The sequence below is a fragment of the Anopheles stephensi genome, chromosome 3, assembly GCF_013141755.1.
Source record: "Anopheles stephensi strain Indian chromosome 3, UCI_ANSTEP_V1.0, whole genome shotgun sequence".
In the NCBI taxonomy this organism is placed as follows: domain Eukaryota; kingdom Metazoa; phylum Arthropoda; class Insecta; order Diptera; family Culicidae; genus Anopheles; species Anopheles stephensi.
The window spans coordinates 70029515-70047162 of record NC_050203.1 but is presented as its reverse complement, the minus strand read 5'-3'; the positions used below and the strand labels follow the sequence as shown (position 1 = coordinate 70047162).

Below are 17648 nucleotides of genomic sequence, written 5' to 3'. Positions count from 1 at the left end.
TTCGCATCGATGACGCACTCTCCACACGCTGGTGCATCACGGGGGTGTGCATCGGTATGTGGCATGGAATGCAATTCATAAGATGCTGCACCGCGTGACCAAGCGTGAGTAAGGGAAGCTGAACAGCAAAAAAAAAAAAAAAACTGTAGCACACCAACCCTTTGTCTCCGTTGTCACATCCAAACTTCGCTGTCCACACAGCAACTTGCCATTGGGGAGGGGTTTATGTGACGCTATACCACCTTGAGCAACGCAGCGTGTGTGTGTGCGAGAGCGTTGGTAAGGTTTCAGCGCTTCAGTTATTGATGGTTCGTTGCTTTCCACCTCAGAAGCGCGAGACACTGCTGGAATGCGGTAAAGGTGCCAATGTTCGATGCGCGATACGCGAGTACTGTGCCTGTGCTGCTGAACGTTTGTGGCATCTTAAACTTCCGTTTTGCCGACTCCGTTGCAGCCCCGGTGGAAGTCATCGGGATGCGGGTTTTTATGTTTTTGCTGGCATTTAGAAAATACCCTCATTATGTTGTCATTGGCGGGTAAGGCTAGCGAGACTTGGACCGTTTTTCGGTCCCTTCGGACACGTCACGGATGATTGGGGAACGGGAACAGTTCTAGAAATTACTTTAGACAAGCCGTCATGCACGGACTCTTGAAGCTTGATCGTAACTGCTGCTGGGTAATAATAATTATGGTTTGTTTGCTTTTCTTTCCCCAGTTCAATCAAGATCTTTACTCATCGTCCGGTGTGCCGTTGGCCGCATCGTCTAGCACCTCGGCCGGATCGCACTCACCGTGCAGTCCGCTGCTACCTCCGTCGCTACCGTCGAACGTGGCGGCCGCGGCAGCCGCTGCCCAGTCCAGCTCGGCCCTTACCTCCTCGGCGACGGTTACCTCCGTCAACCAGACCGCCATACCGACCATCCCGCTAGGTGCACTGCAGAGGCACATTACCAAAGAGGAAGACATCAGCACAGCCCGAAGTGACACGGAAGGTAGGTCGATTCGAATTCTAGCCCTCCAGTCAAATTTAGCTCGGAAGACCCATTTCGATACGACCAGCTCAACACAAGGAATCGGTTTAAAAAAGGGAAAAACGAACACACGACCCTTTTAGCAAAACAATTCCCCCCCCCCCCCTCCCCTCCATTGTGCGACGGGTGCATCATTTATTATTTATGATTCGATGATTGATAATGGTCGAAGGACAATTTATTTATTGGTGATTCCTATCCGGTTCGAACAAGGCATTGAAGGTGCAAGTGGTGCGCATCTTTCCCGTGCACCGTGGACGATTCTTCGTGGGCAGCTCTTTTTGCTTGCCACCATCGCGCTGGACGCAGGTGACGACAGGCATGCATGTCGGCCAGCGGGTTTGCCGTTTTTCTTGCGCTAAATATGAATTGTTACGGACTCAACTCGTCCGGCCATGTCACCGGTTTATGTTTGGTGGCTCACGGAGGGATCAAACAGATAAATTATGAACCTGAGCGAACAATAAAGCTGCATTCGTTGTGAGGCATTCAATGTGCGTTTGCTGTAGCAATCGTTTGCCACCTATCGAGAGCTTCTGTTTGCGATTCAGAAGGGAAAACGTTGCGCAGACATATGGTGCACGGTGAAGGAAAGCAATAAAATAATCGCATAGCATAATCGAACTGGGGAAAGAAAACCCAAGTCCACCGTATGAAGAAACTGAAAGTGAGTTTGTGTGGTTGACGACAAACGTCAACCGTACGGACAGGAGGCGGACGGTTTTTTGTTGGCAATGCAATGCAAAGAAAGTGATACTTGCCACTTGTTTTGTATTGGTTTGGCAGATGACAATTGCTGTTGCTGGAGTTGATGGAAGTGGAAAAAGCTCAGGAAAAAAGTGAAATTGGAGAAAAAAAATGAAGTTATGAAGGAGGAGTTGAGGAAGCAAAATAACAGCTGTTTTGGTTGATTTCGTAGCAGAAGCTAATCGATATCGATTTTTGGTATTTCAAACGAACAACTTGACCTTGAGGCACTTTAACCAATATTATCCGGGTGCGGTCCGGTGGCCGAGGCGACAACGGCGCCGGTCTTCACACGGCAGGACCGGCGATCAAGTCCCATCCGGACAGTCGCCTCTGTAGTGAGGATTGACTATATTCAACTACGTGGTATCATTACGCCTAGTAAGCCAGAAATGGCAGGTATATGACCTAAGAGTAAGAGATCGTTACGCCAAGAATAGAGATAAAGAGAGTGAGAGAGAGAGAGAGAGAAACCAACCCAATATTATCCAATATTTCTTGTGGATTCAGCAACGCTTTTATTCCATCTCAATCTTGGAATACCATGGCTTCTCTGGTATGTGGACAGCCTGAAAGGATTTCACAGACTGGGTTGGTTGTCCGATGTCATTTTCATGACATGACAAGCACACCGTGATCATAATGGTCGTAATAGTATAATTACCGTACAGTTCATAGAAGCTTAGTCTTAGAAGAGGCTCTTCCATAGTCCTTGGGCCAACAATCCTTCTGAGCATCTTCCTCTAGAAAATGCTTTTCATCAGGTTTTGACATAGTCTATTCCTCAGAGAATTATGCGAATATGGAGACTAGAAATGTTCTTTACAGTCCCAGCTTATTCCGTTGGAATATGCTTATTGATTTTAGAAATTTTCCCGGAATAGGGTCTTCCATCATTTATCATCTATCCGATATTTCCGGAGAAGAGATCTTCGACCCAGTCAATTGCTTCATCCTATAGGATATCGATTGACTTATAGAAAATGGTCTCTGAATTTTCCATCTCCGAGTCTTGGATGCATCTCTCCAACGCTAGCTTCTTTACCTTCAACCACACTTTTAATTATACTCTTGACGAGCGTGAACAAATTAATGGCAATGATCCGCGCAAAATTAATGCCAGATATCACCTCTTCCTCCAACATTCGGTTTTATTTACAGCTGGATGATTTTCCCAACCCACCTCACTTTGCTTAATTAATTGATGTTTAATGATTCGCTCCCTATCTTCCCCACCACCCGTAGGAACCATATCCGGTGCGCACAACGATAGCTCGTGCTCTTCCGGCCCTGACTCACCGCACAATCTTAACCAGCAGCAGACGGATGCGAGCGGGTTGGCGGCGGCCGCAGCCGTGTCCGGCGGTGGCAGCGGTGAATCGTCCGGCGGCGGCGGCGGCGGTCTAATGGCCGGCGGTGGAAGCGGAAATGGCCGGGCACAGTACGTGTCGGCGACGTGTGTCGTGTTCACGCACTACTCGGGCGATGCTGCGAGCGTGGTGGACGAACACTTTTCTAGGGCGTTAAATTTTAGCGATAAGAATAATAAAGGTAAGTGGTTGCAGTTTGTGTGATTTTCTGACATCAGTCTCCAGCCGACATACCCAACTGCACAAAGTGCCCCACTGTACATCGGGCAGATTGTGTTCTGGTAGGCGCCAGCCGGATATGTGAAACAACACATTCATACCCATTAAACTAACGATGCGATCCCGATCCCGGAGCTTAATTAGCTGTTTATGAGTTTTTATGAGCGCTCCGCACGTTTGTACAGAAGCTGTCGTAAATATTGTGCGTGAGGTTAGCGATGATGCCCGCCGAGGGCAAAAGGCGTCAAAACGACCGTAAATATAAATCACGCCAGCGCCCATAAAAGCCGACACTCACACGGCGGCGTGCATAGCGCGGCGTGTTTGGTGAAGATCGGTTGCACTTCTGGCTGAAGATGTTAAGTTTACTTTCGGAGAATAAGATCGTGTAAAGCAAGGGCACTCGGAAGTTGTCGCAACTGTCGGGAAAGATAACATGGAAACCCCCGGGTGGATGGTTGCTGTTTTTCGTTTTAGGGTTAGCTGCTTGCCGGGCTTCCCTTGGTAGCGGATTCAGTTGGTGGGGTTATGTCACCGTGTCTCGGTGTTACAGCCCTTTAAATGTCATTCCCCGAATCAATCGGGTGCGTGTGTTACGGGCGTGTATAATGGGAAAGATACTTCCATTGGGATGATATGCGAGTGGGGGGGAATCGATAGGAAGAATTTGAACATGACGGAAGATGTCGCGTTGCGGGTTGAGCGCTTTTACTTTATGGTGACGTCTTTATAGGTTTGGTGGTTTTAATACAAACCACAGGCGCTGATTGGGATCGTGTCGAGTTAAGGAGGAATAAGTGAAATGCATAAAGAGGGTTTAGCCAACCAATTCATTTTGTTCAATTACTTGTAAAAAAGGGCTTAGTTTTTCATCACCCATTAAAGACATGTTTTTGGGTGTAATAATGAACCTCTTCAGTATCATTAATGTACTCAATAAATTACAATAAGTGGCATATGATTCAGCACAACTCTGACTTCGATTTGATGATCGGTAGTTGAATCATGCTTTGGAGAATTCCTACCCCAAGATCCTGTCTGATTCCTTTGCGGTTCCGAATGTCCCAAAAATATGCTGGCTGACTAATCGATCGAACTTGGGCTTTCCCTGATCAATACCACACTATTGTCCTCATGTCAGCAAGAACAAAAGATGTTTTCGCTTCTTTGGGTCAAAGGTGGACGTGAGGATCAGGATCGAGGTGCACGGCTCGAAACCGGTATAATATTCTTGGAAAGCAGAGCCCATGCTCACGCACGAACGAAGCACCAAAACGGACGTCCACACGTCTTTATGGCCACAAACTGCTTCCGTACGCAGCCGTAGACAGAAAGGGGGTTTGAACAGCTCGGCGGGGTTCCGCGTTCCAGAACGCGATGACGTCGGGGACGAGTTTATTTGTGTTATTATTTACAACATCGCTTCGCTTATTAGACCACGTCTCAGGCCCAGTTTCTTGGGTCCGCAGGTAAAGACACAAAAGGGTGCATGATTTATTAAGCTACAAATGGGACAATTATGGGTTTTAGTGATGTGTTTACTGAATGTTTATCATACACAAACGGAGTGTCCCGTGGTGTGGTTGAATGTTGCCACAATTATCGTATGCCCTGTGATGATGACTTGCCAAGTGATCTTTGGAGAAGATCGGCGATCTTGTATATATTTTTAAATTTAAATTGTTTTCATCGGAATTAAAAAGGAAATAGAGAAAAAATCTTTTAGAAATAAAAAATATTTTCAAAAGATTCAGTGGACACAGCTCGTTAAATAACTCCAGCGTTCTAATCTCGATAGCTGGACCAAACCCCCTCCAAGGTAATTACTCCAAGCAAATCCATTACAACTTCATTAGCAAATGAAGAAAGTAACCTTACTTTACCGGAAGATTTGCTCGCCATAAAAATTAGTCGGAACTTTAGCTTTTATGATCTCGGAAAGACTTACTGCCCGACCCAAACGCCCATTAAGGAAATGGCCTCCTAAATGAGCAGCAACTTTGCCACCTTCCCGATGACCATTTCTCACGAAGCTGTTCGGTGTAAACAGGTGTGAAACGACAGTCATTTTAAAGTGCAAACGATAAAATTTTATACGGCAGTAGGTTTTATGAAGGTAGCAACAAACCCTGGCCCAAGTACCGGCCCGGAACAATAAAATTGTAACAATTTTTATAGCTCACCTTCCCTATTGTTGTTTCAGTTGCAAACGCAGCCTGAGTGCATTGTGCGGGAAGGTTTTTTGCAGATTATAGATGGTAAAAGATGGACTGAAAAAAAAACCCACAAAGAAATGCATTTTAATTTGAAGTTGTCGAGTTTATGCTTTATCGAGAGACTTTCAAGGGGGGGTGTTGTTGATTATTTTCCACGGCCAATTGATGGTCCCGCGGCGCGCACGAGGGTTTTCCCCATTCGCGTTCAAGTGAGACGATGCGTAGAAAATATTTTAATGGTTGTTTTTACACATGCAAAAATTGGAGGTAGATGGAGGAGGCACAAAGGGTTATGCTTGTATGAGTGATCATAAAAATTAAAATTCTCCATTACCTTTCCGCCGTAACCTGAGTGGCCGTAATGGAGGGTAGATGGAATTCAGTCAAGAGGCTTCATAGACGAGGGGTCCTATAGCGCATGCTTAGTTGTGTAGCAATTTTAATGTTGCCATTTTGATATGTTGAACATCCTTCTCGAATATGGTCAGACATGGGAAGAAAATCTTGGAGAAATTTAGCTGATTTTATAGCACAGCATTCTGTCCTTAACTCCTAGCTGCTATAAAGGGTGCTAAATCGGAGAAGAAATCCCCGTCTATCCACACCCGGGAAATGGTGCCGAGATTTGGCGAAGCTGTGGGATGATGTGCAGATGGCGGTTCCGCACTCCGGCACTACCTCAGACAGCGAAGGAGATTAAATGGCGTCATTTAAATTTAAATTAAGATGATTAATGCCCCCAGTTGTGGTGGAATCATCGCCGGGCCGATGTGTGCCGCGACGCGTATGTTCCTCCCGTGCAGTTCGTTACGTTGTATTAGTTTGGGGAGGATGCTTGTGGGGTCACCCTGTTGGACAGGGGGGAAGATTATGTGCAGACGGACGGAAGATTTAAATGGTTGCATGATAAATGGCGGCAGCCGAAAGCATCAAAGCATCAAAACATATGTCCACGGGTAAAACCCCTTGGCGGAGGTCTGGTAGGTGCCAGTGTGGCGTTGTTTTGGCTACACGTATTTTTCCTGTTTTGATTTTCCCCTTTTGCTGTGCAGCACCAGGAAGCATGCGAGCCCAGCAGACATCGGTGCATCCGTTGTGCGGGGAAACGAAATAAAATGCGTGACTTATTACGCGCTCGCATCGCACCAAAAACCCGTAAATTATCTCTAATGATGCAAATTAAACTGATGATAATTATTTGTATTTGGATTAGGTTTGTTTTTGTGCGTTCCAAATGTTTTGGAGGGCTTTGTTTGGACTCAAGCCAGACAGGAATACTTGAATGAAAAATGTGATTCTTTGCGTGCAATATCCTTTTGTATAGTTGGTCCAGACGAAATGGTAATATTTTTGTTAAATCTTTCCCTAATATCCCCCCCAAAAACATCATCATGAGTCAGCCGTTTTTCTTTTCTTTAGCTCCCAGCCTCAGAATTGCCATTACCCACCACTTTTTGAGTTTTTCAGTTCCTCATTTGCTCAACTGCGCCGCGTACAAGCCGTCTGACACCCGGACCCCGCAAGAGAATTGTTTCGTTTGCCCGAACGAACTCGTTATGAGATAATTAATTCATTGCGTTCGGTTTGCTTCCGATTGCGCCACCGGCTTTCGGATGTCGCACAGCTCTCACGGCCCGGCTGCCGGACGTCTAATATGCGTTGGAATGTCGTCCTGCCTGGTAGTAAGCCGGTCGGTACCGTACGGATATCTCGGAGCATCGCGTGTGATTCGTCAAAAAATACGCGTGCAAAGTCTCGACCGTCCACCGCAAGTGTGACACATCTTCGCACCAACCAGTGTGTGTGTGTGTGTGTGTGTTTGTGAGCAGGATATTTGAGTGTAGTGGGTTAAAATCCCTTTAAAATTCTCTAGGCGCTAAGACCTGCATGAAGTGAAGGACGAGGTATGACGAGGAAAAAGAGTTAAAGGAATTCGGTTGCAACACACAGTGCATGATAAAAGATTGAAACTTGTTCTTCTTGTGGTTGAATTTGCGGCAGGATTTCGTTAAACTGTCAGCCTTATGAAGAAAGTAAGAGGTTTTTTTCATTTCATTGATTAATTTTACAATTAAAATCAATATCAGAACCAATAAAACAGACCGGATGAAGTTTTTCCCTTTCGAGAGGAATTGCAGATGCTATCTTTCATCTTTCATGCTAATATGTGTCAGGTGTGTCTTTGCTATAATTGTCTTTTCCATAATATTTTTTTCTACAGTAAAAATGTTTCTGATTTGACAGACGTCAATTTTAAATGTTTAGGTAAACTTCCGGGTTACTTAATCAATAACTATTCTCTCTATACACCAACAAAGGCTTAATTTTTGCCGAAGGAGTGCTTCTCCACTTTAAGAGGTGTCCGATAAGACTTAAGCTGACAACATAGTATGATTGAAGTTGTTAGAATTTTTGAAATAAAGTGGCTCAGCAATTTGAAAGCGGAATGACAGAAGTCTTTGCTGAGGAATGGTTAAATTTTACTGGCGTGAAGAAAAGGAATTGGAAGCGATGATAGCCCGGTATAAAATACTAAACGACTTGGTCGAAGAACGACGAGGTCATTCTCTTGCTTCTTAGGCTCTACAACCTCATGAAATCGTGGCCTGCCGTTACTAGCTTGATTGACTTAGTTTATAAGCTAATGGATCCTGGGTAAATCCTGTAAACAGCGAGACGAACCAGACGAAATTCGCTCTAGAGTCCTGCTATTTGAAGACCGTCTAGGGTTCTGAAGTGTCAATGATCCGGATATTATATGCCTTGTCCTGACGTATTTTTCATCAAGAAAAGCTATCATCATTTTATATTTTTTAGCTAAGGCCAAGATAATTCAGTGAGTTCTGTCGACAACAAGTTCTATATTGAATCCTTACATTAGTAAATATTTGAAAGCAACATCAATGATGTTTCGCCTTCTTCTTCGTTGGGCACTTCAACCTGGAAAGGTCTCACCCTGCCATTTTTGGCTTTCTGTGTAGCAAAGTAGGGATTTGAACCCCGGTCCTGGGATTTTTTTTTTTATTCATAAAGAACGGCCTGGCCGTATTGCTCCCGGTCCTGGGGTTGATGTACACACAATCTTATTCGTTTCTTTTTTTAAAATTTCATACTCATCTCTAAGAAGTTCTCCGAATTGTGGCTCCGTTGATGCGTAGATAAAATGGTAATAATTATCGCAAATCAATCCTCTTCATTACCTTACCGTTGACGAAACAGGCGACAAAGGTACAAGCCATTCGTATTACCCTCGTGCAAAGTTCAATCTTCATTCAATCTTCGAAGATCGAAAGACGGAGAGCAAGCGAGAGTCATTGAAAAGACGCGACGCGTAGTGACGGATGCAAATTCCTCAGATCGTTGAGCGTTTTGTAAAAATTCACCCAAAAATTGCATCGTAAATTTTGCGGTTGGCAAAGCGAAAAACAAACAACTCTTCCGTAACCCTTCCTGCTGCGCGGGTGCTTTACCGCTCTGCAAGCGGACACGAGACTGCAAGCGGACTGATCGAGAGACGGGGGGATTGTCGGCAAAATTATGTCTGGCGAACTTAATTTAGTCGTTCGCTCTTTGATCGAAGATAATAAATTTAATTTCTTAGCTACCAATTTTACGCTAAAATAAGTACTGCTGCACACGCCTAACGCGCGCTTTTGTGTGTGTGTGTGTGTTGCCATCGGTTTTTGCGACGTCGTATGAGGGTTTCTTGGAGGGGTACACTGAGTCGAGTCAAGTGGATCCACCCGTAAGAATAGTACGATGATGCTACTGTGTACGGGTAGAGCATGCTCCTGTTGAACCATCGCACTTTTCTCCAACACATCGTCATTACTGGCTAACCAATTTTCCCGTCGGGTCGTCAAAGTTTTCCACCGTCTTGTTTGTTGTGTTGTGGCTTTCGGTTGTGTTCTCGGTCGCTCTCTCCCTCGATGTAACTCTTTTAATTATGGCAAGCAAAATAAAAAGGAAACAAAATTTAAACTGTAAACCCCGGTTGGAAGCCAACTTCATTGTTGTTAATCCACGAAGAAAAACGCTTTAATGAAGCATTGGCGGCAAAGGTTTTTCCACCGCGTTTTCCACCGAAAATGGGGAACGAGCGGACGCAACTTACGGAAGATGTTACCTTTTGTTGCTTGTAACACCGGTGTTGGGTTGCTCGCGCGTCGTTCGCTCGCCGGAGGAGAGAATGTTCTTTAAGTAACTCCTTTGAAGCGAGATCATCGTCCGTCTTCAAACGTCCGCCTCCCGGAGGGCTCTCTTCATTCTAGCCCATCCATTCAACGGCATTGCTCGAATTCCATATCGATCAAACGGAGTAAGACGCATTGCTGTGTTTCGTTTCTTTTGGTGAGTTCCTTTTTTTTCGGGGTAGGGTTTTTGTGTTTTCGGAACATCTTCTGTACAGGAAAACAGTGGTGTACAACTCTAAATAGCTTCTGTGATCTTTATGGCGGTTTTTGACCGTAGTTTTCATCCAAAAGGCCTGCATCAGTCCCCACCAAGCAAGCCGAAAAATCATCAGTTGAAGTTGTTAATTTAATTTAAAGCCATGGACATGTCCTGTACTTGGGGGCACCCTTCAACCAGGACCCTTCCCGACCCTTTTCCCAAGACGTCACCAGGCGCAAAGACTGGGGAATGCGCTTGCACACATATTCATTGTTCATTTAGTGTTTTTTGTTTTAGTGAGTCTAGCGTCTGTTTGCAGATCAAATTCAGAAGTCGCGCTAAAGTAACGAGAAAACATTAATTAAAATTTCATTGAAAACTAGACCAGCGCGTCAGGACAAGAACCATTTACGTGTGTGAGTGGTTTATTTTGGGGTTCGGTGCGGTGTGCCGCGTACCGGCGTGACGGTGGCGTTCGCAAGGCCCGTTTTTCGATCAGTGTTAAATTTAGCTAAGGTTGTTAAGAATGGGTTGAAAGCGATGTAAATCATTGTGTATGGTGACAAGATGACGGCTGGTTTCAGTTTTTCTTTTGTTTTCAGTGATAAACCGAGCGACTTGGGGAGCATTTTTTTTTTGTCTTATTTTCTATCAGCGAGAAGATGCCTTATAGTTGAGCGCAAGCAAATAAGGGTGTTTATTAAAATATTGTTTTAAATTTAAATACGCTAGAGAAACACAATCAGAAATTAGTCGATCGATAAAGCAAGCGAATAATTACTTCTCGCCAGCCCTCACACTTAAGCACTGCCTACTGTTCAGTTCCAAAACGGTCCCGCTTCTCAATTCCAACCAAGGGCTACGGGGTAATGTTTGAAAATTGTTATGTTTTGTTCGGTTGCGATTGCGAGCTTCACCCCGCGGGCACGATTTTGGCCAAGCAAATAGGCGGAAAACTATAAAGCGCAAGAAAATGGTTCCCGACCCAACATACTTTTCGCCCGACGGCGGCGAGTTAAACTTTTTTTTTTCAACTCAAACTCGTCTGTCGGCACACTGGTCGCCAAGAGTATTCGGGCTGTACTGCCCTTCCGTCCAGGCGATTGTGCGACCCTTTGCTTGGACCGTGTTCGGCCGAAACGGGGGAATAAAGCACCATAACGGACGGCACGAATGGTGGAACAGAAGTATTAAGTAAATCACCCGATCAAGAGCGATTACGGTGAAGCGACACAGCGCGATTGAACCATTGAACATGTCGCTGCCCCCGATTAAGCTGCAAACAGTCCCTTCCTGGGTTGTTCCTTTGTTTTGCGGGGGAGTGGTGCGTCCACCTTTCTTCGCCGGTGCGTCGAGCTCGATCGCGATAAACGGTGCTACATCGGCAAATCGACGGGCGAGAGATGATCGTGGAATCGGGATTCGCTGGACGGCACAACGGAAAACAGGGCACCACCCTGCACAGCACAAAACCTTGTGAAATAATTTGTTTCCATTTGGTCAGCGGTTTCGCCGTTGGGCCGCGAAACACAGCTTGCATTGTGTTTGCCGCAAACGAGTTTTGCGCTTCTGCACCGCAAGTTTGGGGAGACACATTAAAAAAAGTCTTAAAAAAATGTTTCACAAAACGGTTCGAGTAAAATCGATTGTACCGTTTGCGTGAGGTGAAGGTCGTTGCATGGATGAATTTTATTAAGCAAAGTAAAGGATATATTTTGCTTTATTTTAGCCTTGATAAGTGGTACAAATAAGTGAGGCATGTGCTGTTGTGTACTCAAAAGCGTTAGGGTTCCGATATAATTTAAGGTAAATTGTAACAGATCAATGTTTTACCGGTGAAGCTCTTTCTTTATATGCTAATTAAACCGAAGTGGCATCTGGCGTTGAAACAGCATAGATGTTCACGTACGTGTTATCGACCAGCCCGTTCTGGAACAAAACCTCAACTAAACCGAATCTTTTCTAGCAGCAGAAATTGGTTATTTGGCAAAGGATAAGCTCGAGAGAGTGATAGGTGGTAGTGGTAGGGCTTCAGTTTTTCAAACAAGGACTTAGGAGGACTACGCAAGGACTACACTAGACTGACTTGACTGACTAATTTGACTATATGGCCACCTTAACCTTAGCAGGTCTTTAAGCGAAGGAGAAGCACAATAAAGTACAGTAAATAAAAGGGCTAGCCTTGCTTTGTATAACGATTCTTTTGATTTAGGATTGAATCATCAAACATTTTATAGCATAAACAAAATGACAAAATAAATAATAGGAAGGAAATTATAAACCTTTAAGAGTAATAAATATTGGAACTGATCCTTTGAACATGCTAGGATCAAATATTGAATTGCTGTTGAAAGCAAAACAGCAACATACAAACATAACCTGACCCTGACGACATAATTAATACATTGTTGTTGAGTCCTCCAAACACACGTGTGGCATTCCTGTTTCATTAAAAAAGGCCGGATCAAATTAAAAATCAAAAAAGGCACCAAACAACACGTGTCCTGACTCGCTACCCTTCTGCATTTGCTTGGGTAGGGAAAGCCTTGGCTAGTAGTGGAACCGTTTTTATGATGTCACATTACATCCTGTACATGCGCATCTATCCTTTTTTCCCCTAATAAACTCCTTATCGAACGCACCAACAACATTTCTACCAGCTGCATTTTTTCTTCCTTTGCTTTCATTTGTATGCAATACCCACCCGTTAATGGTGGAACCCTTTCAACAACAACCGAAAAAAAAAACAAACACACCGACGCGTATCTCTTCATCCATCTTTTGTCATCCATGGCCACCGGGCCACTCATCTCCACCGGAACCATTTATCTTGCCCCGGTCTTGCCTAATATTGCTTCTAATCCACCGTGGTTGCAGTCCGCCGGTGCGTATCTCATCGGCGGTATCAAATTAATTTCTACGGATATTTAACGCATGTTTTACACCAGAGAGAGAGAGCGAGTGTGTGTGCGTACGCGCGCGCGCACGCCTCTACGTACTTCACGAGATATGGGAGGGAAATGATAGGGTACGGGTGTCCTGGTTGACGGGTTTGTTTCGTTGGTTTCTGGTTGGTTGGCTAGAACCGCGCCTCGCTGCCATCAAACGTGCGATAATTTATGATTTCTGTACGCATTTTCATTAACTCGTTTAACTCGGTTGCTCGGTAGCGTCTTGGGGTTTTCGGTACCACGTACTACCGTATTGTGTGTGTGTTCCGTTCCGTAGCATCAAAGTCGACAGGGCTGGAAGGTAAGCCGTGGGGTTCTTCGAAGCGAAGCGTAACCCCGCGTTGATTGTGGAGGACTATTAAGCTCATGCTTCATCAGTACCCAACACCCAAGACGCGGTTACGGTGATGGTGGATCTTGTTCGCAAGCCGCCCGTTCGTAAGCGGACAATTTATAGGGACTACCCACATGGAGCGTCGTTTGCGTCTTCTGTGCGTTTTGGGAGATTTACCCAGAATGCTTCCAACGTTCGTCTCAAGTTTTCCCAACCTCTTGCTACGAAGATGGAGTAGGAATGATTTATACGAAGCCAAAGGTAAGATCCATCACATCCACAAGGGTATCAAGATGGATATCTCCAGCTGTAGGCAAAGTATATCATGCTCTGTAAGTGTGGTTGGGAAGTCCAAATAATAGTGCATTAAACTCAAGTCCAACATATAAGACAGCAAATTTGTACTTCCCCGTACGTAAAGGATGTATGCGGTTCACCTATTTTTGACCTCAAAACGATTCATTCTCGACGTGCCACTACGCCATTACTCAGCCTTCTTGAAGAAGAGCAGCCAGCAGAAGCCTGTGAACCTCCCATTAGAGTTGCTCCCCTCTTCGCATAAGCACCAAACCCCCATTACTCATTAATGTCATCATAATCGAGTTTAATTAAAGTGGAGCTGCATTTAGCACTGATGACTGCAACCACACCGGCTACGGTGCAGTGGGACACCATTCCGGATTGGTTGGTGGCGTTGCACGTCAAATGGTGGTAATTAAAATATTAATTAACATAATAAGCCACACCTGACGCGCTGCTGTTTGCCGAAGGGGCGTCGCGTTTGAGTGACATTAGACGCCTCGCAAGCCCTTGAACGGATCAATGTCACACGCCAGGAAGAGGTGTCGAGCGCTGAAGAAGTCATCAACCGTCTGTCATGTGGCATTTTGTCACCCTGTCACTGGGTGGAACAAATTAACCCGTTGTCGTTGGGCATGGAAATGTCTTCCAAAACAGTGACGTCCTGTCGCGTTATGACAGATGGACAGTGGAAAAAAGTGGCCTTTTTGCGTGCGATTGCTTTCAAGGGGTACAACAGATTGAAGATATCAATTAGCAATGTTTGAAAAGTGTCGCATCACCACCACCAGTCAGCCTCCGTATCTTTTGCCTTATAAATTTAATTTCCAATGTCTGCGATTGAGAAGGAAAATTTGGTCGAAATTCATACGAGTCATCGAGAAATGCGAGCAATGCACGGGCGTTGCCGGCAGTTGGGGGAAAAATATTTCCTCCCCCCCCTTATAACCTTTCGGGCTGCGCAAATATGCAAAACAACAAATAGTCTAGCGGGTAGGAGGGAAAGTGTGTCGCGCTCAATACCGTTTGGCTGTGGCCCGTTCGCGCGATCGTCGATCCCGAACCAGATAAATTATACCCCGTTTGTTGTAATCTCATCAATTCGGGTGTTATACAGATCGTTTAAATTAGAGCCGCCATGTGCCGCGTCTTGGAGTGTTTTGTGGTGCGTGTGTGTGTGTGCGCCCCAGCAGAATGTGTGTTTGAACCCGAAAATAATTTCCGCACAGCAGAAGAATGCTACCAATTCGGTGGAAAAATGTTTCGGGGCCATGCTTTGCTGATATCCGCGAACGCTAGGCATGTGTGTGACTGACGCACGGGGCGGGCCATGATCGCATGGGAGAAGGACTTTTTTTTTTGGGGGGGTAGAATTCTGTTTATTTGTTTCATCTTTGCTTGCTTTGCTTAAAACACAACCGTTGTCACCACCATTAACATATATGCAATACGCACGCACGCAGGATACGCAACCGGCAGCAAAAATGCGAAGCGCACAAACAAACGCCAAAATAGTCAAAAATGCCGGGTGGAGGCCCTGACTACTCTGTCATACTCTTAAAGCATTAAAGGAGCATAGGTTAAACAGGCACATTCACAGCAGAGCAACAAAGCAACAAAAAAAGGAAAAAAACTGAAATGAATTTTAGCGTACAGGCGAAAAATGCCTCACAACCAGCGAAGCGTACGGACGAATCCGCGACAAATTCAGCGGAGCCCCGAAAATTCTAATAATGCCCTCCGGAGCATCTCCAACTCCTTTCATGCTGTGTTCTTGAGTTTTGTTTTGTTTTTTGAAGTATGATAAATTTAATTTTCCATTCCCCCGGAGGTAATGGATGGATGGATTTAGATTTTTGTGTTAGGCTTGTGCTTTTGTTTTAGTAAAATGTGTACAACGAATAAATGATTCTGTTTCGAGTTATATTAAATTAAACGTGCATTGTTGCTTCTATATGATTTATTGTTATCTACACTCCAGCGGGATAATGAATTTTCCTGTCGAAATATTTGATTGGAGCTCAATAACCAATTTTAAATATTAAAGTTTAATTAAGAGCTCTATTTATTTATTTATTAGAAGGGTTTTATTTTTTTTTGTATCATACTATAGCAATAATTTAGAAACAAACGTAGTGAAAGCGGCTACCTAACCCATGTCAGATGCTATTACAAGATGAACAGCACTTTTAGTAGGGGAGTCTGCCTAAAAGACCACAGTATCAGAAGATATTAAAATCCGTTCATCATTAAGGCAACATTTCAAGACAATCGCTGGACATTATTTGAGGCAACTTAAGGGAAGTAGGTAGCCAGCATATTTATTCTTAAAGTTTAGTAACATAGATTGAACAAATATACCTAAATCATTGAAGAGATCATAACGGATTTACAATCATTCAAGATTCAGCAAACATTACAAACAAACATTGTCCAACTATATACGTCGATATCTCAAACGCTAGTTAGAAAGTTCCCTGGAGCTGCAGCTGAAATAATGTGTTTTGTAAAATCATCTGAAAACCTTGCCCCCGTTGTGATTGAATATTGAAGTCAACTGACACTCTCTCTTCTTCTCCTTCTCCTTCCATTCCTGGCTTTCTGAGACTTGATTTTACCCGTAGCAAAGTAGTCAGCTCTGCGTACGGGGAGACGGTCTTCACACAACGGATGGGATTTGAACCCAGGTCCTGTCGTGTGAAGACGGGCGCCGCTGTCGCTTCGGCAACCGGACCGCCGCGCACTGACAACTGACACTGTTATCCTATAATATTATGTGCTGCCGTTGCATAATATTCCAAGGATAACCCCACTAATCTTGACTGTTTTATGAGAAAAAAAATTAAAAAAATGGAAAATTAAATTCCTTTCAAGTTTCCCAATCCAGAAAGATATAAATTGATGGTTTCTTCTCTTTTGAATCAGTTGAAACCCCAACATCTAACAGTTCGGTTCGAACGGTTCGGCGCGGCTGGGGATCGTGCGGTCAAATTAAATCACGCACGTGAATCACGACGCCTTGCTGCTGTCATCGTGCACGGCACATACAAACAAGGCAGCCAGACACACGTACACACACACACACACACACACACACAGAAACTTTGCTACATAATGGTGTGGTGCCCTATTTGATAATGCTATTCAAAATATTTGCACCGTTCGAATGCATGAAATAGTCGAAATATCTGTCTACTGTTAACCATCCATCTTGGGGATGGTGGACTTCAGTAGCTGGGAGAGGAGGTTGGAGGAGGACGTGCCACATGGCAAGAGATGCCTATTTTCCGCGTTTGTCTACATCATCCGGCTCACATGCGCTGTAGTAGCGAGCTAGTACCGTACACCAGCCGACAGATGGCAGCACCGGCTTAGTGTAGTGCGAGCGGCGTGTCGCGACTTCGAGCGTTTTCTGGGGGTTTAAATTATGCGTGTAAACTATTTAAACAATTTCCAATAGTGAAGTTGGGAATGGATGGGATGAAAAACTTGCTAAATGTCTCTATTTTGTGGTTGATGCTAATTTGTCCTCGAACGATAGAAACAAAAAAGAGTGCAACCTTGGGTGCGTGATGTGTTCTGAGATATTACGACAGTCTCCCGAACTTTGATCGAGCCGATCCGCTAATGTGTTTAAATTATTTGTTTTATTTTAGAGCACCGAATCCGGTGGGTACGTGCAGTGGACAACATTCGCACCCGCATAGCGATGGTACATTTGCGCTGTCCGCCAGTAGATAAATTTGTCGGCTAGTAGTGAATACCGAGGGCAGAATAGAAAGGCACAGTGAAACGGTTGTTGCCCAAAGAATCGGGTCCGCCCGGCTGGCATTCCTGTACTCTCCGAGGGTGTGGACGGACAGCGAAACGAAAAGCTGTTCGAGGAAAAAAGCAACGTGTAAAAATTCGACAAAAATCACCCACCCCTTTCTACAAGGCGGGGTTTCTCGCGGTTGGCCTCTGAGATTCGTTTGTTGAAATTTCAATTATTGTCAGCACATTTTGTGCTGATGATGCTGTCGTACGCCAGGCAAGTGATGGGGCCAACGAAACAGTTGAATGGTGTTGTTTGCTATGCATTAACGTAC

General features: G+C 44.7%; 1 protein-coding gene across 1 annotated transcript in view; it reads left to right on the top strand.

Moving 5' to 3' along the window:
* The window catches only part of LOC118512531 (protein vestigial), a 39307-nt gene that overhangs the window by 11588 nt on the left and 10071 nt on the right, over window positions 1–17648 (top strand). Inside the window, exons 2-3 of the mRNA XM_036057083.1 lie at window positions 716–992; window positions 3024–3329. Of these exons, the coding sequence (XP_035912976.1) occupies window positions 716–992; window positions 3024–3329 (583 nt within the window). The remainder of the gene's footprint in view (window positions 1–715; window positions 993–3023; window positions 3330–17648) is intronic.